This window comes from Pipistrellus kuhlii, unplaced genomic scaffold (genome assembly GCF_014108245.1).
Source record: "Pipistrellus kuhlii isolate mPipKuh1 unplaced genomic scaffold, mPipKuh1.p scaffold_m20_p_8, whole genome shotgun sequence".
NCBI lineage: Eukaryota > Metazoa > Chordata > Mammalia > Chiroptera > Vespertilionidae > Pipistrellus > Pipistrellus kuhlii.
This window is the reverse complement of record NW_023425584.1, coordinates 1,675,226-1,697,941: the sequence shown is the minus strand read 5'-3', so window position 1 is coordinate 1,697,941 and position 22,716 is coordinate 1,675,226. Positions and strand designations below refer to the sequence as shown.

At 59.9% G+C, this 22,716-nt stretch overlaps 1 protein-coding gene across 3 annotated transcripts in view; it reads right to left on the bottom strand.

Annotated features, from left to right (window-relative positions):
* LOC118711549 (Grid2 interacting protein) overlaps positions 1-12,084 on the bottom strand; it is a 29,212-nt gene extending 17,128 nt beyond the window's left edge. Inside the window, exons 1-3 of one of the 3 annotated variants that reach the window (XM_036424725.2) lie at positions 11,686-12,084; positions 8,149-8,303; positions 147-398 (exon numbers count right to left, since the gene is read on the bottom strand). In XM_036424725.2, the coding sequence (XP_036280618.1) occupies positions 147-398; positions 8,149-8,303; positions 11,686-12,069 (791 nt within the window). In that variant the 5' untranslated portion in view covers positions 12,070-12,084. Of the gene's footprint in view, positions 1-146; positions 399-3,003; positions 3,147-8,148; positions 8,304-11,685 lie in introns of those variants that run through there. The other 2 variants (XM_036424723.2, XM_036424724.2) reach the window with 2 other exon arrangements.
* Between the last annotated feature and the right edge of the window lie 10,632 nt (positions 12,085-22,716).

The window sequence follows — 22,716 nt, the reverse complement described above, 5'->3', positions numbered from 1 at the left end:
TGGGCAGCATGGGTTCACCTTAACCTCCCTGCACGGTCACCTTCCCCCGCCTCGCCTCCCCGCCCCCCCGCCCCTCCACCCAGGTCTCCATCGGGAGCCGGACCACCCAGCGGGCCCCCCCCCGCCCCCGCCCCCGGCCCGGGTACCTGCGCCCGGAGCCGGAGCCGGGGCCCGGGCGGCCGGCCAGCAGCGAGGCGGCCCTGCGCGGGGGCTCGTCGGGGCGGCGCGGCGCGGCGCTGGCGCGCGTGGACACCAGCAGGCGCTCCGGCCGCTCCTCGCTGCGGCTCCGGCGCAGCCTCTGCGCGCCCTGCGCCCTCCGCGCGCGGCACAGCCGGCCCAGCAGCCCCTGCGACACCACCTCGTCGAAGCGCGCCCGGTGCTTCTTGGGGATGAAGATCCTGCGGGGAGCCGGCCGGTCGGGTCCTTCCAGCCCCAGCCCCAGGCGCCGCCCGGCTCCCCCCACCCGGGCTGGCGCGGGTCAGCGGCCGCACCCCCTGGCGTCCCACCGGGCTCCGGGCCGCTCGCTCCGGCTGGGACACCCGTCATCGCCCCCGGCCTCCGCGGACCTCTCTCCCCACAGCCGGTCCCCTCCTCCTCCGGCCCTTTCTCTCCCTCTGGCCTCGCCCTCCCCCTCCACCCTGCCCTGGCACCTGCCGGGCCTGCCCAGCCAGGGATCCCCAACCCCCTCCCAGCCCGGCTCCAGGCACCGCCGCTGGGGAAGACGAAGATGGCCCGGTCAGAGCGTCCGCCCCCATCACCATCACCGCCTCCCCAGCCCCCAGCCTGCCCAATGTCCGCGGCTCCTGGCCCTGCGCTGCCCTCCCGCTGCCCCTGCCGGCACGCTGTCCTGCAGCTAAGCCAGCTAGCCCTCCGCCCAGCACGGCTCCTCCCCCTCCTGCCTCCCTGCCCCCTGCCTCCCTGCCCCCTGCCCCCTGCCCCCTGCTCCCTGCCCCCTGCCTCCCTGCTCCCTGCCTCCCTGCCCCTTGCCCCCTGCCTCCCTGCCCCCTACCCCCTGCTCCCTGCCCCCTGCCTCCCTGCTCCCTGCCCCCTACCCCCTGCCCCCTGCTCCCTGCCTCCCTGCCCCCTGCCCCCTGCTCCCTGCCTCCCTGCCCCCTGCCCCCTGCCTGGGCAGTCCTGCCCCCTGCTCCCTGCCCCCTGCCCCCTACCCCCTGCCTGGGCAGCCCTGCCCGGGCCCCCGCTGAGCGCTGGCGGCGGGAGGCTCTCAGGGTCCTGTGGGGAGGCCCACCCCCGGTTCCTTATCGACCCTGGTCTCCCTGGGGCCTGGACGCCCTCTGAGGCTGGTCCGCAGCTCAGCTCTGAGCCGGGACCCCAGCACCCCCACTCGCACAGGGGAGGGCTCAGGGGCTCAGGGCACGGGCCACGGGCGGTCCAACCGAAGCCCCAGTGAGGCGGCAGGTGCCATCCAGGGGAATCCGGGTCCACAGCAGGGGATTCGGGGGCCCCTTACTTCCCAGGTTAACGGCTGGACGGCGGCCTCTGCGCCTCGCCCTGGGGCAGCCCTGAAGGTCTGGTTACGGAGGCCTCGGGGCGCACCCCACGGTTCCCCGCCCCAGAGCCAGGGTGGGGGGCCGGGAAAGGAGAGGGGTCCGTGGAATACAACCCTCTGGGGTCACTCAGTTCCCTAACCCTCCCTGGGGGGTTAACCAGAGAAGCTGCCTGCTGGGAGGGAAGGGATGTGAGCCCTCAGGGAGGGGTTCATCAGGACCTGCCCACCCAACCTCCCCTTCCTCACCCCTTCCCTCCTCACCTCCTCCTTACCTCCCTCCCTCCCTCCTTCCCCACCTCCCCCCCACTCTCTCCCCCTCCCCCTCCTCTCCCCACCCCTCCCCCTCCCCCTTCCTTTTTTCCTCCCCCTCCCCCTCCTCACGTGAGCCCTGCCCCTCCATGCCCCAGGAGGCCAGAATGAACGCCTCTCCACTCTGCCAGCAGCAGCCCCCCAATCCAGAGCCTGGCCTCATCCCCACCTTCTCTGCAGCCCGACACCCCACCTGCCTGCCCCCCCCCCCCCTGCTCAGACAAAAGAGAGACAGGAGCTTGGCGCTGCCCACCTCACACCTCAGCTCGGGCCCCATGCGCCAGCGGCCTCGGGTCCCACCTGGGCAGGGGCCAGCCCACCGAACCAGCTCTACTTCCAGCGCAGCCAGAGAGGACCCGCTGCCCCAGCTGGGCACCGGGCGAACCACCAGTGCGGGGGGGGGCGGGGGGGCCTTTCCCTGAACCGTGTCCTTGGGGCGGGACCTGGCGAGCAGATGCCCTTCCCGGCGGAGAGGGCACCCCCGCCCTGGGTCTTCCCTGCACCAACTCTCCACCTGGGACATGCGCGGGGTCTCCCGGCCCCTGCGGCCCCTCGCTGTGCCCCTGACCCTGGCAGCCGGGCCGGGCCGCCCTGAACTCTGTCCCTGCCATGCCCGGCTCCGGGGCTCCGGGGCTCTCCCGGGGCCACGCGATGAGCTACCCTCGGGGTCAGTGTGTTCCTTCCGCCGGGGAGTCAGGTCTAAACCCACTTCCAGGGGCCCCGGGGGTCCCCTCTCCCCACATTCCCTGACCGGCTCTGTCCGGTTCCCTGGACCGGCCTGGGCGAGGAAGAGGAAGGAAAGGCGGCTCCTCCACCGCAGCTCTCAGCTCTCGGGTCCGAGGGCCGAGGGCGGGTCCCAGGCACCCACCCGAGCTCGCCCCCGTACCCCTCCGGTTCAGGTCCCCCCTCCCCAGCCCCGCGCCCCAGACAGGCACCGCGGGCGCCCACCCGGGCAGGCGGCCCCTCGGTGCCAGCTCCACCCCCTCCCAGGCCGGCCCGGGCGGCTCCGCAGTTCTGGGGGCGCAGGGCTCCGGGGGGCGCAGGGCTCCGGGGGGCGCACGGCTCGGGGGGCGCACGGCTCGGGGGGCTCTCGGGGGGCGCAGGGCTCCGGGGGGCGCAGGGCTCCGGGAGCGCAGGGCTCCGGGGGGCGCACGGCTCGAGGGCGGGGGCAGGGGCGGGGAAACTACCAAAAGTGCCGGGAGAAGCCCTGGTCCTTCCCCATCTGGAGCTGGAGCTGGCGATGGCGGCACGGCGGGCGCGGTCGCAGCGGGCAGCCGAGCCCCGGGCAGAGCGAGGGCGCCGCTCGCCTCGCTGCTCCGCCGGCCCCGGCCCGGCGCCCGCCCCGCCCCGGTAGCCCCGCCCCGCGCCCCGCCCCCGGGGGCCCTGCCGCTGCTCCCCGCGATCTGGGGCGCCCGGAGGCCGTGCGCCGTCCCCTCCAGGCTTCCCCCATCCATCCGTCTCCCCGGGCGCCTCGTCCCCGTCCCCGCAGAGCCCGGCCGCCCCGCACAGGGGCGAGTCCCCAGCCCCCGCTGCAGTGAGAATGAGCCCACAGTCCCCAGAAGTCCTGGCCGTCTGCTGTAGAGCCCGGAGGGCTTCCCGGAGGGGGTGGCCACGGCGCTGGGCCTCCGGGGCTCAGCTGGAGTCAGGCCAGAAAGAGGGAGCCCTCACGACCTACCCAGGGGCCAGAGAGGGAGCCTTGGACGCCACTGGCAGCGGCTGAGGCTGCGCTCTGAGGCCCGGGAGCCACGGAGGGTCCAAGGATGTAAGGGGAGGTGGAGGGACCCCGGAAGTTTGGGCACTGGGGGGGGGGGGGTGCTGGGAGGGGAGATGGGGTGAAGGGAGGGATGGAACAAGTGTCTGGATTCGGAAAACAGAGGCAGGAGGGGTGTTAGGTCTGGGAGTGAGTGGAAGGGAGGAGGGCTGCCCGGCTGGGTACTCCCACTGGGAGAGGAGAGGGGAGGGGAGGGGGGACAGGAGAGGGGGTCTGGGCTGTCCCTCTGGCCTTGGGCCTGTGCCTCCCCCCCACCCCACCCTCGGCGCCCCGTATCGTCCTTTCTCACTGATCTGCGCCCTGACTGCCACCAGCAAGGACTGATGGATGATTCCAGGGAGCAGCCGGGGGCACCCTTAGGTGCCATGAGCACAAGGCCCTCTGGACCAGAAGGCAGTCACCACCCAGGCTGGACCCGCAGCGGCAGGAACCGGACCACACAACTCTGCCTCAGCCACGGGGGGGGGGGGCGGGGGGGGGCCTCAGTGGTCCGCTCTGCCGGGCTGCTGCCCGCCTCCTCAGCCCCCATCCCGTCCCTGTCCCCAGCCAGGCTGCCCCCGCGGGACCTCTGAGGTCAGCATTTCTCAGAAGCCAGAGCGGTGTCCTCCCAAGCCTGGTCCCCCGCCTGCCCGGAGAGGAAGGTCTGAGGCCCTCGCTCCCTGGCGCCCACAGGGCCACGGTTCCCCCATCAAGATGGAGCCAGTCCGGCTGATCCCCAGCCAGGCCTGCCCCGAGGCCGGGTGCTGTCTGCCTCGCTGCAGCACAAGTCCTGCTCAGATCCAGACACAGCCGGCCCGTGCACCCGCTGGGGCCAGCGAAGGAGCCAGCACCCGGCACATCTGGTGAGATGACTGAGCAGCAGGGGTGGCCAGGCGTCCGGCCACAGCTGACCTCCCTGAGGACCTGCCGGGGGAGTGTGCCCACAGAGACATCGCTCTGGGCCAGCCGTTCTCATGGGCCATTGTGTCCCGCAGGGGGCATCCCGCAGGGGGCATCCCGCAGGGGGCATTGGGGCTATCTGGGGACAGTGTTGATTGTCATAAAATGACAATGAGGAGGGAACTGTGCTACTGGCATTTGTGGGTGGCGGCCAGGGAGCCGCTAAGCATCCTAATATGCACAGCACAGCCACCCACACGGAGGGTTACTGGGCCCAGATGGCAGTGCCACCATGGCTGAGACCACTGGCACCTGTGAATGCCCGCCACTGCCAGCCCCACAGCCTCAGAAAACTCCCAGTAACTGCACTGCGGGACCCTGATCCTTGTTCCAGCAGGAGCGGGTGAAGGAGGTGAGAGTGCCCCCCCCAGGTGCTCAACCACCTCCTTCTGTTTGGGTGGCAGGCACACAAGGCCGTATGCCAGCGATGGCCAACCCTTTCCGTCTCCTGGCACACAGACCAACGGCCAACGTGCCGATCTGACAGAAAGCGAGGCACCATTTGGCTCATGCGCACCAGATGGCCACTGTGTTGGCTGTTGACTTTTTTTTAATTATTATTATTTAACAATTTAAGGGAAAAGAGGTCAGTGCCCCTGACTAGACAGCCGGCTGTTGTATGTTCTAAAAATTCTCGCGACCCACGGGTTGAAAATCGCTGCCATATACAGTCGACAGATCGTATAATTGTACACCTGAAACCTATATAGTTTTCTTAACCAATATCCCCAATCACCGGAATCGCTCTTTTCTGCTTGTAGGCGGCAGAGTTCGTTATGCTGTCTCCCACCGAGAACCCCGCTGGGGGACACACGGGGGTGTCCCCAACCCCCTTTCACAGGCCAACGGCAGAGGTCAGTGAGCCTGCTCAAGGTCGAGCAGCCAGCCAGCGGATCTGGGTTCGAGCTAGGTCTGTCGGGATCCTACATTCCAGCTCCCTCCACCACCTCCGATGCTGCCCCGCCCCCACCGTCAGGCCTGCCCCTCCCTCTCCTTCCATATTTCCTGAAACACTAGCAGACAGCCCCCCACCCCCACCCCGTAGGGCTCGGCATCCCTGTTCCCTCCGAACCAGAACCGCGTCACACTTTCCAAACTGCCTGGTCTGTCCTAATTAGAGGGCCGTTTCATGGCCTCGTCCGCCGGGAGCCCTTTGGGGACGGACCCAAATTAGGCTGCAGCCTCGGAGTGGCTGCTGGGCCAAAGGAAGATGAGCCGCTGCCGGCGGTGCTGGCCGGGGACTCCGGGATGGTGCGCGTGTGCCCCATCTCTGTGGTCGCCACCAGCCACGCGTGGCTGCCGAGCACTCGAACGGTGGCTAGCACACCCGTGAGACCAGGACGCCGAACTTAAACCTTCCTCTGGCACACGTGCAATGTGGCCCGCGGCTGCTGAGCCGCAGGCCCAGCCTCCGGTCTCCCTGCTCCTTCTCCTTCCTCGGTGAGGCCTGCTGCAGCCCCGGGCCACTGGGACCACCTGCCGGTCTGAGTGTGACACACACACACACACACACACACACACACACACACACACACGCCCTCACTGCTACCCTTAGCCGCCCAGCCTCTCATTCAAACCTGGCGGCTCACTGACGGGGGCGGGGCGGTCCCCATGAAGGAGGGGTGCCAGCGGGGCACTGGTGGGTCCCGGTGTGGGTCCCGGTGTGGGTCCCCGTAGGCCTGAGGGGGGGCTGCCCTGTGGCTAGATGCCTGGCCCTGAGGAACACCCTTAGGCGACTGTCTTCCCACCCCGCAGGGCACACCGCCAGACCCTGCCAGTCACTGCCTGAGCCGGGGACTAGCGCCGGCTGCCTCCTCCTGGGGGTCCACCCTGATGGCCCCTGCAGCCTCAGCCCTGGGCCGTCACAGATGGATGTGTCTGAGCCTCCACACCACCCTGCTCCCCGGGAAACGCGAGGGTGGGGTAGGGGGGTGGGGGTGGAGGTGGGGGTGGGGGTGGGGATGGGATGGGGTGTGGGTGGGGGTGGCTGAAGCCGCGCTGTCAGGGTGGCCCGGCTGCGCCCGGCCCCTCCTCCCAGCCTCCCCACTTTCCCGGCCGCATTTCCCGGGCGCTGACCACAGAGGCTGCCGCTCCATCCTCCCCAGCGCCCCGGGGTGCTGCCTGCGGGCGGGCTTCCCCGGCGGCGCCCCGCTCCCGCCTCCCGGCTCCCAGCCGCGTGCTCCCCGGACCCCGCCCCCGCCCCGGCCCTCCGGCCCGGGCCGCTGGGGCCGCTGCGGAGGGGAGGCGGCGGGGAGGGCCCGGGGCGGGCGGGGCCCGGGGCGGCCTCCGGAGCCCGCCGCCCGCCCTGGGGCCGGGGAGAGGGGTGGGCGGCGGGGGCGTCTCCGCGGCTAAGCGGCTGCAGAAATAACTTTTCCTTCTCTCCGACCCTCCGGGCGGGCGGCCTCACTCCCCCAGGCCGCTCAGGGAGGCGCTCCGCGGCGCCGGAGCGGAGGCGGCCGGTGGGGACACCCGCCAGGCCCCGGGGAGGGGCAGCTCCGGGGACCGCGGGCGAGGGGAGCGGCGGCCCAGCCAGGAAGGGTGGGGGGGTGGGGGGTGCGGGACTGGGGCCCAGGGGGCAGGTGCAAGCTGGGCAAGCAGGGAGGGCGCCCCTGGCGGGAAAGGGGGAAAGGGGTGGTGGAGGGGTTCCAGGTGTGGGGCCACTAATTTAAATATATATAATCTATATAATATATATAATATTTAATATATAAATATTTAAATTATATATATAATTTAAGGCCCAGTGCATGAATTCGTGCACTCCCAGGGGTCCCTCAGCCGGAGCAGTCCCTGAGCCCTCGGGGAATGTCCGACTGCCGGGTTAGGCCTGCTGCCCGCGGGCAGTCAGACATCCTTAGCGCTGCTGTGGAGGAGGGAGGCTCCCCCCACCATCGCTGCCCTCGCCAGCCGCCAGCCGTGAGCCCAGCTCAGGGCTTCCCGCTGAGTGATGCTCCCCCTGCGGGAGCGCACTGACCACCAGGGGCTGCTCCTGCATTGAGCGTCTGCCCCCTCGTGGTCAGTGTGCGTCATAGCGACTGGTTGTTCCAGTGTTTGGTCAACTTGCATATTAGCCTTTTATTATATAGGATTTCCTGAGGAATAAACTTAGAGGGCCCGACGCTGAGCAGGAGAGCAGGAAGTGCACACATCGCTGAGCCGGTTCACATTCCCGTGCCTGCCACTCACTTGCTGTGTGACTGTGGGCCAGTCTCTTAACCTCTCTGAGCCTCAGTCTGCCTCTGAGTGGGAATAAGTATTCCTGGGACATTGGCGCATGGCTGGCATCGTCAGAGGGCAGAGGTGCCCCTTGGGGGACGGGTGCCAGGAGTGCACAGCCCGGGACTCCACACTGCGCCACTGCTCTCTCCTACAGAGCTGGGGCCGTCTGGCTGTCCTGCTGGGTTCTGTGGCCCGGGTTTGGGGACAGAGCAGGGCAGGCTCTGACGTGGGGTCTCCTCCCGGCAGCTGCCAGCCCTTTCCTTCTCAATCAAAGTGGTGCCCTGGCATTGGGCAGAGCCCTCAGGCGCCCTTCTCGGGGTCACTGGTCCCCTCTGCTCTGTGGGGCCGCGGGCATCCCTGAGCGGGACACCCCTGCCCACCCGTCCTGCCTCAGACCGGGTACCTGAGGTTGTCCACAAGGGGCCCTCGGGCCTCGCGGGGCAGGGCCAGGGCGAGCGCCCCCACCAGGTCGTCCACCCGCTGCTCGGCCGCGAACTGCTTCAGCGCCGTGAACACCTGCTCCTTGGCCGTGGGCTGGTCTCCCAGGATCTCGTCCACCTGCCAGGAGGGGCCTGTGAGTGACCTCGGGGGCCCGGGCAGACGGGCGGGGAACCGATCGCCCCTCCCTTCCTCCCTCCGTCTACCGCTCCGAGGCTGCCGGGAGCAGCGGTGCTGAGCCCAGCGGCTCTCACCCAAACCCCCCCTGCGGCATGGGCCTGGCTCCGACCCTCTCCTCACATCGAAGGACACTGAGCTGGCAGAGGCCACGGGGACTTGCCCGAGGCCATGGGGTCAGGGCTGAAGCCCAGGGACAGCCTCCTGCTGAGCAGGGCCCGTGCGGAGGAGTCAGTATGGAGCCCACACGTGTGCCCGCCTCAGTCACGGCTAGTTACTGTCATCCCAGCACAGGCTGCCTCCACCCGCCCGCTGAGGTCCGCAGAGAACATTCTGGACCCGCAGAATCCCTGGAGCGCCCTCAGCTCTGAGTTTTGACGCCTCCGGCGCTCTCTCTGGACGTCTGTCTGCTTTGTCTTTGTGTACAAACCAGCTCACGCTAATGTGCTCGTGGACTCCGTGCGGCGTGGGAAGGGGCGTGGGGACAGTCAGTGGGGAGAGCTGTAGTGTCCTGGCTGGACAAAAGGAAAGCCCCCAGGAGGTGGGGCAGTGCCTCTGGTGACCTGGCAGCCTCGCCTGGCAGGGAGCTTGCCCTGGGCTCTGGCTCTTCAGGGAAGGAGGGAGCTGTGGGGACAGCAGGGCGTGCTCAGGGCGGTGTGGGCCCCTCAGGATGCCTCTTATTTTCCTGGCTGAGGACTGTCTACACCCGCTCTCTCCACTCTACTGCCCTCCCTGGCCCGCCTCCCGCAGCTCCTGACAGCGCTGGGACCAGGACCCCATGTGGTGACAGCCACAGCTTCATTTTGGCCCAGAGCGGGCTCCTGAGCCTCAGGACTGTATATCCCAGTGGTCGGCAAACTCATTAGCCAACAGAGCCAAATACCAACAGGACAACGATCGAATTTTCTCTGGAGAGCCACATTTTTTAACCTTAAACTTCTAACGCCACTTCTCCAAAACAGACTCGCCCAGGCCGTGGTATTTCGTGGAAGAGCCACACTCAAGGGGCCAAAGAGCCGCATGTGGCTCGCGAGCCGCGGTTTGCCCACCACGGGTATAGCCACCTGCTTCCTCCCTGGTGGCACGAAGGTGCCTGGGGGGCTCTCCTGGTGGACACAGGGGCTCAGGGCATGGGAAGGCAGCAGTAGGACGGGTTCCGGGCGTGCCCGAGGCCTAGCACACCACACACACCCAGCCCGAGTCCGCACTCCACCCGGCCCCAGGCACAGGGCCTGGCACAGAGCAGGCGCTCAGCGGCTGTTTATGGAACCAAAGCAGAGCGCCGGCAGTGCCCGGCCTTTCTCACGCTGTACTCCCTGCAGCCCTCTGCCGACCTCCATGGCCCTGGCGGTGGGCGGGCACCCTGTCCTCCTGTACCCCCATGCTGAGCAACGGCGGTGGCTGGGAAATCAAAGTCGGCTGCAGCCCCGATTCAGAGGAGAACATGGCTGGCTGGGAAGACGCTTTATGTAAGAAAGAGGAAAAAATAGTCGCTCCCTCCTGGGGCCTGGGCTACAGCGGTTTTGGTGTCAGCTATTATCCAGCCTCTCTCAACCTACATCTGAGCCCGAGACGCCATCACGGGACGCTGATGGGCTTCCTATTTAACATCAGGCTCTTCAAGGAGGGAGAACTGGGGCAGGAGGGCGTGAGAGGGCCCGGGAGCCCATTGCTGAGGGCCAGCGGGGCTCCGCAGATGCCCTGGATCTGCCCGACGCAGCCTCTCCTGGGATGTGTCTCCGCGTTTGGAGGTGCTGGGTGAGCCCTGACAAGCACCCACCACTCCCTGTGCCCTCTTGTCAGGGGCCGCCCAGCCCTGCTTCCTCGGCCGCCTCTGCGGGGCCGCCCTGTCCTTCTGGGGGCTCTGGTCATGCCCCTTTCCGACTGTCCAGGGGTTGGGTGGGGTCTGGGACAGGCCTTTGGTTCTATAGCAGGTCACCTGGATTACAGCGGACATTACTAGTTGCTAGTCTGAAGGTTGTGTGCCCTCCCCCCACCCCCCCCCAAAAAAAAATGTTGAAAACCTAATGTCTAATGTGGCTGTCTTTGGAGGTGGGCCCTTTGGGAGGTGATTAAGTCCTGAGGGTGGGGCCTTCACAAATGGCATTAGTGCCCTTATTTTTTTAAATATATTTTTATTTATTTCAGAGACAGATAGAAACATCCATGATGGGAGAGAATCATTGATTGGTTGCCTCCTGCACGCCCCCTACTGGGAATCAAGTCTGAAACCCAGGCACATGCCCTTGATCAGAATCAAACCCGGGACCTTTCAGCCTGCAGGCCGACACTCTATTCACTGAGCCACACCAGCCAGGGCAATGGGCCCTTATAGAAGAGCCCCCAGAGAGCGCTCAGGCGCCCTCCTCATGCGAGGACACGTGAAGTCCGCAGCTCAGAAGAGGGACCTCACCGCACCACGCTGGCACCCTGACCTCAGACCGCCGTCCTCCCAGAATGTGTAAGCCGCCTGGCCCTTGGTGTTTTGCTACAGCAGCCTGAGCAGACTGTGACACCACGTCAGTCAGACAGGCCAGAGAAAGAATGATTAGCGTCTATGCACACGTGGGTGAGAGTCAAACAGGCAGCCAGGCACCACAGAGTGCTTGTTGTGTGACTCCATTTCTATGACGGTCACAGATGCAAAATCATCTACGACGGTGAAGTCCGAATAGCAGCTGCCTCTCGACAGGGCGGAGAGATGAGGCAGGGGGTGCATAGGAACCTTCCGGGTGAGGGAATCATCTATATTCTACCTCCTATTGTCGGTACTCGATTCGTCTGTATTTTGGCCAGGGTGAAGTGGTCACAAAGGCGTGTTCACAGGTACAGTGCATTGAGCTGTTCACGCAATACACGTTACGGTATACCTGCATCCCCCGCGTATACCTCAGGGGGAAAGAAACGCAACCTTCACAAATGCAGCGAGCGCAGGTCCATTAGGTACACACTGGGACGCCTGAGCGTTATCATGTTTCTCACAGGTCTGTCCTGGCACAGTGCTCAGCTCTAGAACATGGGAGCCACGCTCTCCAGGCCCACTTAGCAATCCAAACCCCGCCCACACGAGACAAAGCCCGCCCACATAATTCAAGCCCCGCCCACACAGCCCAAACCCCGCCCACACAATCCAAAATCCCGCCCACTAGCCAAAACCCGCCCACATAATTCAAACCCCGCCCATACACTCCTAACCACGCCCACACGAGACAAAGCCCGCCCACATAATTCAAGCCCCGCCCACACATTCCAAACCCCGCCCACATGATCCAACCCCTCGCCTACACTAGCCAAACCCCGCCCACATCCTTCAAACCCCGCCCACCTTGCGGCTGAAGTCCTGGGCCTTGCGCCTGCGCTCTCGGTGCACGGCGTCGGGGCGCTGGCGGCCGGCCAGGCGCAGCAGCTCGCGGCCCAGGAGGAGGCCGCGGCCCGGGCGCGGAGGCCGCAGGGCGGTGGCCGCGGGCGCGGGGCCGGGGAGCACGCCGAGGCTGGGCGGCACGCGCGGGCAGCGCCGGGCCAGGCGCACGAGGCGCTCGCGGCTCAGGCCGCCCACCGCCAGCCCCTCCACCTCCAGGATCTGGTCCCCGGGCCGCAGCCCCCCGGCGTGCGCGCTGCTGCCTTCGGCCACCTCCAGGACGAAGCAGGGCCCGGAGCCGCCCAGCCGGAAGCCGAAGTCCTCGGGCCAGCCCTGGTTGGTGGCCGGCATGGCCGCGGTGGCAGTGCGGCTGGAGAGGGGGACAGCACAGGGGCTTGGTTTCTGGTGGCCCCGTCGGCGTCCAGGCGTCTGGCAGGGCTGGCTGTCTGGGGGCTCCCCACCCCCGAATATTGAGTGCCGCCCCTCTTGCCTCCCCCCCGCCTCGGGTTGCTCACCTTCCTTGCTGGTGGCTGCAGGCTTGGCTGCAGGGACAGAACACGGTGCTTGCCGCTGGCCCTCTGCTGCTGGGGCCTTGGCATCAGTTACCGCCGCGCCCAGGGTGACAGCTGGAGTTTCTAAGGCAAAGTGATCCTCTGGGTAACCCGAGAAGGCCCAGGTACCAGGGGGCCCAGCGGGATGCTGGACAGCGCGGCCAGGGCCCAGAGGGGCCAGCCCTGCTGCCTGGTCCTGGGGGTGAGCAGGGCACACACACCCTCACCCCTCCCGGGGGCAGGAATGAAGACAGGGGAGCTGGGCCCTGGGCCGGGCTCGCCCATGGTTCCCGGAGCTTGACAGGTGGATCGAGAGACTTCATCTGGGCTGTTTTGGGGTGAGGGCACTGATGAGGTTCAACAGGGACACAGTCCCCCAGAAAGCACCACCGGAGCCCACGGGCCAGGTTTTCATGGCGGGGAGAGGGGGAGCCAGGCCAGAAAAATTAAAATATCCAGATGGAGGAAAAGATGCCGATTTAAGTAATTTGGGAAATGAGAGGCCAAAGGAAGTGCACAGACTAGGAGGCACTCCAGGGGTAAGGTTGCTTCCGGAGGAATACAGGCTAGCAGTTCTGGACTCACACCAGCGTGCACTCTGGCCTGGCACAGGGAGGGAAGTGGGTCTCGGTGGCCGTGTTTGTCTGGCGGAGCGGAGGTCACCGCCAGGCAGAGCGGGGAAGCACGAATGGTCCTGTGGTCCCGGGCTGGCTCCTGCACCCACAGACGGGCACGGAGAACGAGGCACAGGTGCGCGCCCAGGCCTGTATCTGAACTTGCGTTCGCTTCTCTGTCCGCAGCCCGGGCCTCGGCAAGGACACCCCACGGCAGCCAGCCCATCCTGTTCCCCCGTCACTTCCCAAGGAGGGCTGGAGAAATGGTGGACTTAGAGCTTGATGCAAGATGAGCCTGGAACACATTCTTCCTTTTTTTTTTTTTTTTTTTTTTTTTAATGTTTATTGATTTTTCATAGAGAGGAAGTGAGAGGCATAGAGAGATAGAAACATCCATCAGCTGCCTCCAGCACACCTCCTACTGAGGATGTGCCTGCAACCAACATACATGCTTTTGACTGGGATTGAACCAGGACCCTTCAGTCCACAGGCCGATGCTCTATCCAATCAGCCAACCGGTTAGGGCTGGAGCACCATCTAAGGCCAGAGAGTAGGGAAGTGCCACACACACACACACACACACTGTTCAAGGAGCACAGGAACCAACTGAAAATGCTCCCGAAGGCCGATGCTGCAACAAGAAGAGCAACAAAACACCACAGTGTGGGATTAGAACCCTGAGCAGGAAGTACACACGCACCCGTCCATCCTGGCACGGGCCACGGGTTAAATAAGTGACGGGAGGAGACCCATCTCCATGCAGAGGAATTCCAGGTAATTCACAGAGCATCGGAGCTGGGGCGTGACCCCGCCCACCAGTGTGGGCTGCACTGTGACTTCCTGCCCAGGGGGACAGTGGGAAGGGGTGGGGGAGGGAGTACCGTGACAGTGGACAAACCCGGTAAGCATGACCCCAGCCGGTGGTCAGGGTCAGCGTCAGCAGGGTGAATCGGGTGGCGGCGTGTACCCTTTGTTGGATGCAATAGAACGCCGCTATGCTGTGGCTTTCCTCCCAGTAACCATCACCAGTCTAACTACGAGGACCCCATCCAGCAAGCCCACAGCAAGGGCACCCTCAAAATACCCGGCTCTTCACAACTCAAGGGCATGCAGAACGAGGGAAGTCTGGGAAACGGACAGAGGTGAAGGGAGCCTCCGGGGCCTGGCCGGTTTGGCTCAGATAGAGCATCAGCCCCGAGGACTGAAGAGGACTGAAGGGTTCGATTCCAGTCGAAGGCACATGCTTTGGTTGCAGGCTTGATCCCAGGCCCCTGGTCAGGACATGGGCGGGAGCCAACTAATTGACATATCGATGTTCCTCTCTGTGTCTCTCACATTTCCTTCCACTCTCTCTAAAATTTAATGGGGAAATATCCTCGGGTGAGGGTTAACAGAGAGAGAGAAAGAGAGAGAGAGAGAGAGAGAGAGAGAGAGAGAGAGAGAGAGAGGACCTAATTACCAAATGTGATGGGGGACCCCGGATAGGATCCTGGGACAGAGAAAGAACATTCACTGGGTAAGAATATAAGGAAACTTGAGTGCGCTAATAATAATGGATCAACATTCGTCCCTCCGGTGACAAACGTGCCCCAGTCAGAAGGGAACTCTGCCCTCCCTTCGTGACTTTTCTGCAGATTTAAACTATTCCAAAATAAGTCTGTTTTTAAACCCTCTTCGTAGGATGTGGGGTGGGATGGGATAGACCAGAAGGTATTGTTGTCAGCATGATTGAGCTGGCTGCTTTCCAGAGTTCGCTTTACCCAGACAGGTGAGCCCGTGAGTGTGTGTGTGTGTGTGTGTGTGTGTGTGTGATGTGTCCATATGTGTCCTCTCGTCTCATGTACATTATAGATTCTGCTGGAGAGCTTACAGTACATCCACATATTAAAAAGAAAAGAGTCCTAGCAGGTTTGGCTCAGTGGGCAGAGCGTCAGCCTGTGGACTTAAGGGTCCCAGGTTCCATTCTGGTCAAGAGCACGTATACCTCAGTTGCAGGCTCCTCCCCGGCCCTGGTCAGGCATGTGCAGGAGGCAAGCAATCAACGGTCTCTTTCACATCCATGCTTCTCTCTCTATCTCCCCTCCCTTCGACTCTCTCTAAAAATCAATGGAAAAATAACCTCAGGTGAGGATTAACAAAAAAACAAACAACAAACAACTATAAATACCACACCAATAGGCTTCAGCTTAGACATTACTTTCTTGGCTGTGCCAATAACTAACAGTGCTCAGCACAGTTATTCACTAAGCACTTAGAAATCAGACTCCTTTTCACATCCTAAGAGCCCCCTACCTTTCCTCCACAGCACTCATCACAAACCACAGCCATTCATGCAGCACTGGGATGACTGTCTACTCTCAATATGATTTCTTAAATTTGCATACAACATATTTTTATTGATTTCAGAGAGAAAGGGAGATGGAGAGGGAGAGATGGAAACATCAGTGATGAGAGAGAATCCTTGATTGGCTGCCTCTTGCATGACCCGTACTGGGTATCGAGCCTGCAACCCAGGCATGTGCCCTTGACCGGGATTGAACCTGAGAGCCTTCAGTCCTCAGGCTGACGCTCTAACCATTGAGCCCAACTGGCTCGGGCTGTGCTATAACTTCCTGTTGATTTTGACAAATACGACATGTCATGTGTCCACCATTACTTTATCTTATGGGAGAGTTTCTCACACACACACACACACACACACACACACCGCCCCAAACACCTCCCTGCTTCATCTGTTCAACCTCCCTGCTTCCCAGTCCTCTGGCAACCACTACTCCCTTCACTGTCTCTGTAGCTGCCTTTTCTGAATTGTCACATACATGGAGTCCCTGAGCGGTTATGCATTTGAGATTCACCCATGTTTTTGTGTCTTTTTCGCTCATTTATTCTTTTATTTTTGTGTATCACCCCACTGTCTGTACCACCATCTCTTTATCCATTCATCTATTGGAGGACATCTTGGCTGTGTCCAGTTTGGGGGGGTTGAGAATAAATCCATTGTAAACATTCACGTCCACGTTTTTGTGGGGCCATGACTTCCCATCAGGCGGGTCAGGGCCTGGGAGTATGGTTGTTGTCCTGTGCGGTGAGACGACGTGGAGCTTGGCACGTCCGTGCCGTTCGGCACGCCCCCCAGCAATGGATGGAGCTGCGGGTGCTCCCCTCGCAGGCAGGCGGGCTTCTGACGGTTATACAGGTCTCAGTCCGAACAGGGACAGAGTTAACATCTTAATTTTCTCTTTTCTAATGTTAATGATGTTGAGCATCTTCGCATCTGGTAATCTGCCATCGGGGTACCTTCTTTGGTGAGGTGGCAGGTATTTTGACCATTAGACATACTTTTTGTAGTTGTTCAGTTTTTTCTTTCTTTTAAAAAAAATATATTTTATTGATTTTCCACAGAGAGGAAGGGAGAGGGATAGAGAGCTAGAAACATCGATGAGAGAGAAACATAGACCAGCTGCCTCTTGCACACCTCCTACCAAGGATGTACCTGCAACCAATGTACATGCCCTTGACGAGAATCGAACCTGGGACCCTTCAGTCCTCCGACCAACGCTCTATCCACTGAGCCAAACCGGTTTCGGCAGTTGTTGAGTTTTTTTCAATTTTATTTATTGTTGAGAGTATTACCGGCGATGTCCCCCATTTTCCAACCCCCTTTAATTGTTGAGTTGTAACTTTTTTTGAGGGGGGTATACTTTGGATATAAGTTCTTTATCTAGGCTTTACAAATACTTCCTCCCGGTGGGTAACCTGTATTTTCGTCTCTTAGCAGTGCGATCCACAAAACAAAGCTTTTGATTTTAACAAAGTCCAGTTTATTAAATTTGGGGGATGATGTTTTGGGTTTTGTATCTAGAAACTCATCACCAAACCCAAGGTTGGGTAGTTTCTCCTAATCCATTTATTTCTAGAAAACTCTGGAAAACATCCAGCCCAACCATGGCGCCCAGTCAAGAGTTTGTGGTTGCAGCTGATCAATGATTCTCTCATCATTGATGTTTCTATCACTCTCCATCCCTCTCCCTTCCTCTCTACAATCAATAAAAATAATTTTAATAAAGGAGTCTTGTGGTTGGTTTGAGTCTTCCACAAAGAGCTTTTTGTCCTTAAATAGCCCACAGAGCCGAAACCGGTTTGGCTCAGCGGTAGAGCGTCGGTCTGCGGACTGAAAGGTCCTGGGTTCGATTCCAGTCAAGGGCATGTACTTTGGTTGCGGGCACATCCCCGGTAGGGGGTGTGCAAGAGGCAGCTGGTCGATTTTTCTCTCTCATCGACGTTTCTAGCTCTCTATCGCTCTCCCTTCCTCTCTGTGAAAAATCAATAAAACGTATAAATAACCCACAAAAACGTGACTGAGCGCCTGAAGCAGGCCCTGCTTGTTACAGGGCCAGCTGTTCCCTGCGGGTTCCTGTGTCGGATTTCTAACTCCCAGCTCCTCCCAATGGGACTCCTTTTGAGATAAGACCTTTAAAGAGGTGGGTAAGTTAAAGTGAGGTTGTTAGGGTGCCCTCATCCATGTGACTGGTATTCTGACAAGATGAGAAATTTGCACACAAAGAAACACCCAGGATGCACACACACAGGAAAGGCACGTGAAGACACAGAGAAGCTGGCCATCTGTGAGCCGAGGTGGGGGGAGAGAGGGGAGAAGGGAGAGAGAGAGAGAGAGAGAGAGAGAGAGAGAGAGAGAGAGAGAGAGAGAGAGAGAGAGAGAGAGAAAGAAAGAGAGAGAGAGAGGAAGGGGGGGAGAGGGAGAAGAGGGCAGAGGAAAAGAGAGAGAGAAGGAGAGGGAGAGAGAGGGAGGAGAGAAGGAGAGGGAGGGAGAGAGAGAGAGACACCTCAGGAGGCACCAACCCTGCTGACACCTTGATCTCAGACCTCCAGCCTATAGCACTGAGAGAGGATATGTTATGTTAATGCCAGTATGTGGCATTTTGGTGTGACAGCCCAGGAAACTGAATGTGCTGCCACAGAGAAATTTCATCTGAAATGGCTAACGGACATCATTCAGGACATGTTTAGAGCTGGGCCATGGCCTCAGCCATGGGGAACAAATGCGGGCAGACCAGAATTGGCTGGGAAAACCCAGACATCAGCTTCTCATTGGCTGGCAGCTCCCTTTCTCCATGCCAAGTCCACCCTGGCACATCCCACCTGGGCACCACTACCTTGCAGGCTCATCAGGTGCGCCTGCCCAAAGCCTCTGCGTAGGTCCGTGTTGTGTCCTTAAGCCCAAAGGCAGGGGAGTAGGTCACCACCTGCTGGGGGGATGGAGGGGCAGGTCCAGATGACTGTTCGCCCCTAGGTCATGACCAGCTGAAGTGACCAATGACATCATGGCACCTTCCTGGACAGGTTTGATTATTGGAATGGAGTCTGGCTATGGTGCCGGGGTTCTTTTTCCAGCCTTACAAAGGGCTCAGCATTCTGGAGAAAGGGCTGCGTGTAGGTGATTAAGAAGGAGTCTGTGGACAAAAGATACTTTTGAGAGGCATTGGGGGTCAGAGGAGCTTCAGCTATAGGAGCTAGAAGACTCTCCTCCTTGACCAAGGGCCCCTGCTTTTATTAAACACAATTTGTTCCAAGGAGAGATGGAAATATACACTTCAAAGGGTACGGTATCAAAGGGTTTACAGAGATTGTCAGTTTGGGAAATAGCCTACAGCTGTTCAGGTGTTTGGCCAACAGGAAGCAATGAAATGCCCTGAGCCAGGGGTCTTCAGACTTCTCTCATTATGAGAATCACCTGGTGGAGGTGTTAAAACACAGATTCCTGATAGCACTTCTTATAGTTGGGATCCGGGAATCTGTGTTTTAACAACTCCACCAGGTGATTCTCATAATGAGAGAAGTTTGAAGACCCCTGCGCCTAAGCTGTCTGGCAGTTAACAATCATCCTATTCAGGTTTGGGGGAAGTGCCGGTTAGCTGTTTCCAACAGGTAAATTACATATGTGGCTCACCCTTGTGGAGCCCACCAAGTCCCATCGATCTTTTGGTGGAACTCTCGTAATTATTACATGCTGGAATTGGTTCTCAGCACTATGGCTTTCACCAAACTCGGATGGTGATTAACGCTAGCTGCTGTAACAAACGGCCTCCAAGTTTCATTGGTCACTACATCCCAGTCCGGTGTGGGCTGGGCAGCTTTCCTGGATCCGGGGGGAGGGCTACCTGTGGCAGCTTCGTGCCATCTGCAGTGGGTTCTGAAGAGGAGTTGCCCCATGACTCCCTGGTTCAGAGAAGCCCTCAGAACCGGGTGGGCCAGTCCATTGTCACTCCCGAGCCAGGATGGGGCTCCTCACTCCCCCAGGGGCAATGCATGGATCCTGTGGTGGAGCCGCCCTGCTGGAGCCGCCCTGCTGTTTGGCCTCCATGGCCATTTCTTTCCTCAGGCTCCCACCCGACCTTGGCCCTCTTCGCCAGCACTGCCTTTCCTGCTGGTCCCCTTGTCCGACAGCCTCCGCCTCTTCTCCGTTTACACCTTCTTGCTCTTCCCAAGGATCTGCATCCGCTCGCTCAGGTGACCTTGCAGACTGCGGACTGTGCTACTGCAGCCTTGGGGCTAACGTTTCCTCCTCCTTCCTCTGAATACACGATTCCTTGAGCTACCCCAGGAGGCAGCGGCCAGGAAGGGATTTATTAATAGGTTTGCCTTTCAGTCTGGGCACCGAAGGACATCCACCACAGCATCCCACATTGTCAGGGTTGCACCTTCCTTCACCCTGAGCTTAACCCCCCTGTGGAGGGATATTCTGGCACATCCCTCCCATCATCCCAAATGTTACAACGTAGTGAGAGCCTGCCCAGCACCCACACCGCTTTCACAATGACCGGCTCTCCAGGGGAACTGCCTCTTCCCTGAGGAGCTTGAGTGATTGGGAGAACGCGTCCCCCACCCCACCCCCGCAGCCTCTGTAGGGGCTCCTGGCACACTCCCTTCTCCTGACCCATCCCTGGTTCAGGGTGAAGCTATGCCTCTAGCCGGCCAGGGTGAGTCTCAGCACCATGCCCCTGGGAATGCCAGGGTAAAACTCTCCCAGCTGCCCGCATTCTATGTGAACGGGAAAAATGAAGCCCCACGTGTGGCTGGCAGCCTCCCTCACCAGGGGAGAGTGGTCTGGGGGTCAAGCGGACGCTGCAGTGGCAGGGTGAGGGGCAAAGCAGAGCGCCGATGAGCAGTGATGCCATGACCCCATCGCTCCTGCAGCCTGCCTCTTTCTGGGCCAGGAGTCTCCTGCGCTGTTCAGTCCAGGCTGAGCTGGGTTTACTGTTACCTGCAGCTTACAGAACACTGACACCCCAAACCTCGTGCCAGAAACACTCCCGACTTTGTGCTCCTGGATCGGTCACCTTTGTGAACGTGGAGGATGGCGTCTGGGCCAGTGGTCGGCAAACTGTGGCTCGTGAGCCACATGCGGCTCTTTGGCCCCTGAGTGTGGCTCTTTTACGAAATACCACGGCCTGGGCGAGTCTGTTTTGAAGAAGTGGCATTAGAAGAAGTTTAAGTTTAAAAAATTTGGCTCTCAAAAGAAATTTCAGCCGAAACCGGTTTGGCTCAGTGGATAGAGCGTCGGCCTGCGGACTCAAGGGTCCTGGGTTCCATTCCGGTCAAGGGCATGTACCTTGGTTGCGGGCACATCCCCGGTGGGGGGTGTGCAAGAGGCAGCTGATCGATGTTTCTCTCTCATCGATGTTTCTGACTCTCTATCCCTCTCTGTAAAAAATCAACAAAATGTATATTAAAAAAAAAAGAAAAAGAAATTTCAATCGTTGTGCTGTTGATATTTGGCTCTGTGGACTGACGAGTTTGCCGACCACTGGGCTAGGCTATTCATGGCCAATATTGACTGAAGGTGCTTTACACGCTTTTCTCCATTTAATCCTCATGATGCCCCTTGAGGTTGAGTCTCTCATCCTCACTTTACAGACGAGGAAACCGAAACTCAGAGCTCAAGTCACTGGCCAAAACTACGAGGCCAGCCAGACAGGTCCCGCATGGGAGCCTGGGAAGCCGGTTCCTGAGCTCACCCTCCAGCCACTGTGTGACTTTCCATTGGGAATGTCTCCCTGGCCCCCCACAGAGCTCCGCGCCCTCCTGATCGCCTGGCAGGGAGGGTGGAAAGAAAGTCCTGGCTCGGGGACACTCACCCAGAAGCGCCGTTCACTCCGTCCCCACAGCTCTGGGCGTTCACACACCGGCCTGGGCTTTCTTGGGCCCCTTTCTGCATGGCACACACATGACACCAGCACAGCACACACGGCACCCTCTTCTGAAGGGACCCACCACCCTCCACCAGGCGGCCCGAAGCTCTTGCTTGTCTTTTCTCCGGTTGTCAGGCGGCTTCTCTTTTCTTTTTTCTTTTTTAATATATTTTTATTGATTTCAGAGAGGAAGGGAGAGGGAGAGAGAGATAGAAACATCAGTAATGAGAGAATCATTGATTGGCTGCCTCCTGCACGGCCCCCGCTGGGGACTGAGTCTGAAACCTGGGCGTGTGCCCTGACTAGGACTTGAACCGTTGACCTCCTGGTTTCTGGGTCGACAGTCAACTGCTGAGCTACACCCAGCTGGGCTCTTCTCTTTCTTATTGATTCCAGAGAGGAAGGGAGCTGGGAGAGAGACAGAAACTTCAATGAGGAGGGAGAATCATTGATTGCCTCCTATATGTCTCACACTGGGGATCTAGCCTGCAACTTGGGCATATGCCCTGACCTCCTAGTTCATAGGTTGACACTCACGCACTGGCCAGGCCAGATCATTTTAAAGTATAGTCCACTTAAATGCTCATTTGAGAAATACCACAGCTGATGGGGAACTGCGGAATTGGTGGCCAAAGTGAGAGAGCATGTGGGGGTGAGGAGTTGAGACCAGTTGAAAAGTGATCAGAAAGTGGAGATTCTGTCCTGATAACCCCCCTTGGACCTGGCTGCTGAACACGGTGGCTTTAAGGGGCAGCAGCCAGGTCGCAGAGGCCCAGGGAAAATCTGGAAGTCCATGCCGGCCACACCTACATCATGCTCGCACTGTGGCTCCCCCTTACGGTCAGAGGAATGTTTTGTTTGATATTCCCAATATAGATTTCCTTTGGGTATAATTCATCATTGTTCTTTCACTCATTCAACATAGTTTTATTGAGCATCTATCAATACTATGAACTAATCAATAAAATAGTTGCTATTGATACAATAGTAAACAAATACAGACACAATCCTTGCCCTCCAACAAAAATACTTTTATGTTCCTTTAAATTTTTTTTTGTTTTGTCCACTGTAAAATTGCCCTCAACCAACAAATCAGATTTAAAACAAGCATCGCACGCTATTTGACTGTTGCAAGGGGAGACATGGTGTCTTGTGTCCCGTTTCCGAAGCATTGCTTCGGTCATGCTCGTAGGGACAAGAGATCGTTGATCCTGTCAACCGATCTGAAAGCAGGTACAAAGCTGACACCACGGGTCCAGTTTCAGGGCCGGCGGGAGCGGTCAGGAATGCTCCGAATGGGGATCCTTTGCTACATGTTTCACAGGAGACACAGTCCTGCTAGCGAGTTCCAATGATCTTTTTAGTTTTAAACATAGCAGTTAAAAAAATTTTTCTTTTTTTTTTTTTAAATATATTTTATTGATTTTTTACAGAAAGGAAGAGAGAGGGATAGAGAGTCAGAAACATCGATGAGAATCATCGATCAGCTGCCTCTTGCACACCCCCTATTGGGGATGTGCCTGCAACCAAGGTACATGCCCTTGACCGGAATCGAACCCAGGACCTTTCAGTCCGCAGGCCGACGCTCTATCCACTGAGCCAAACCGGTTTTGGCAAAAAAAA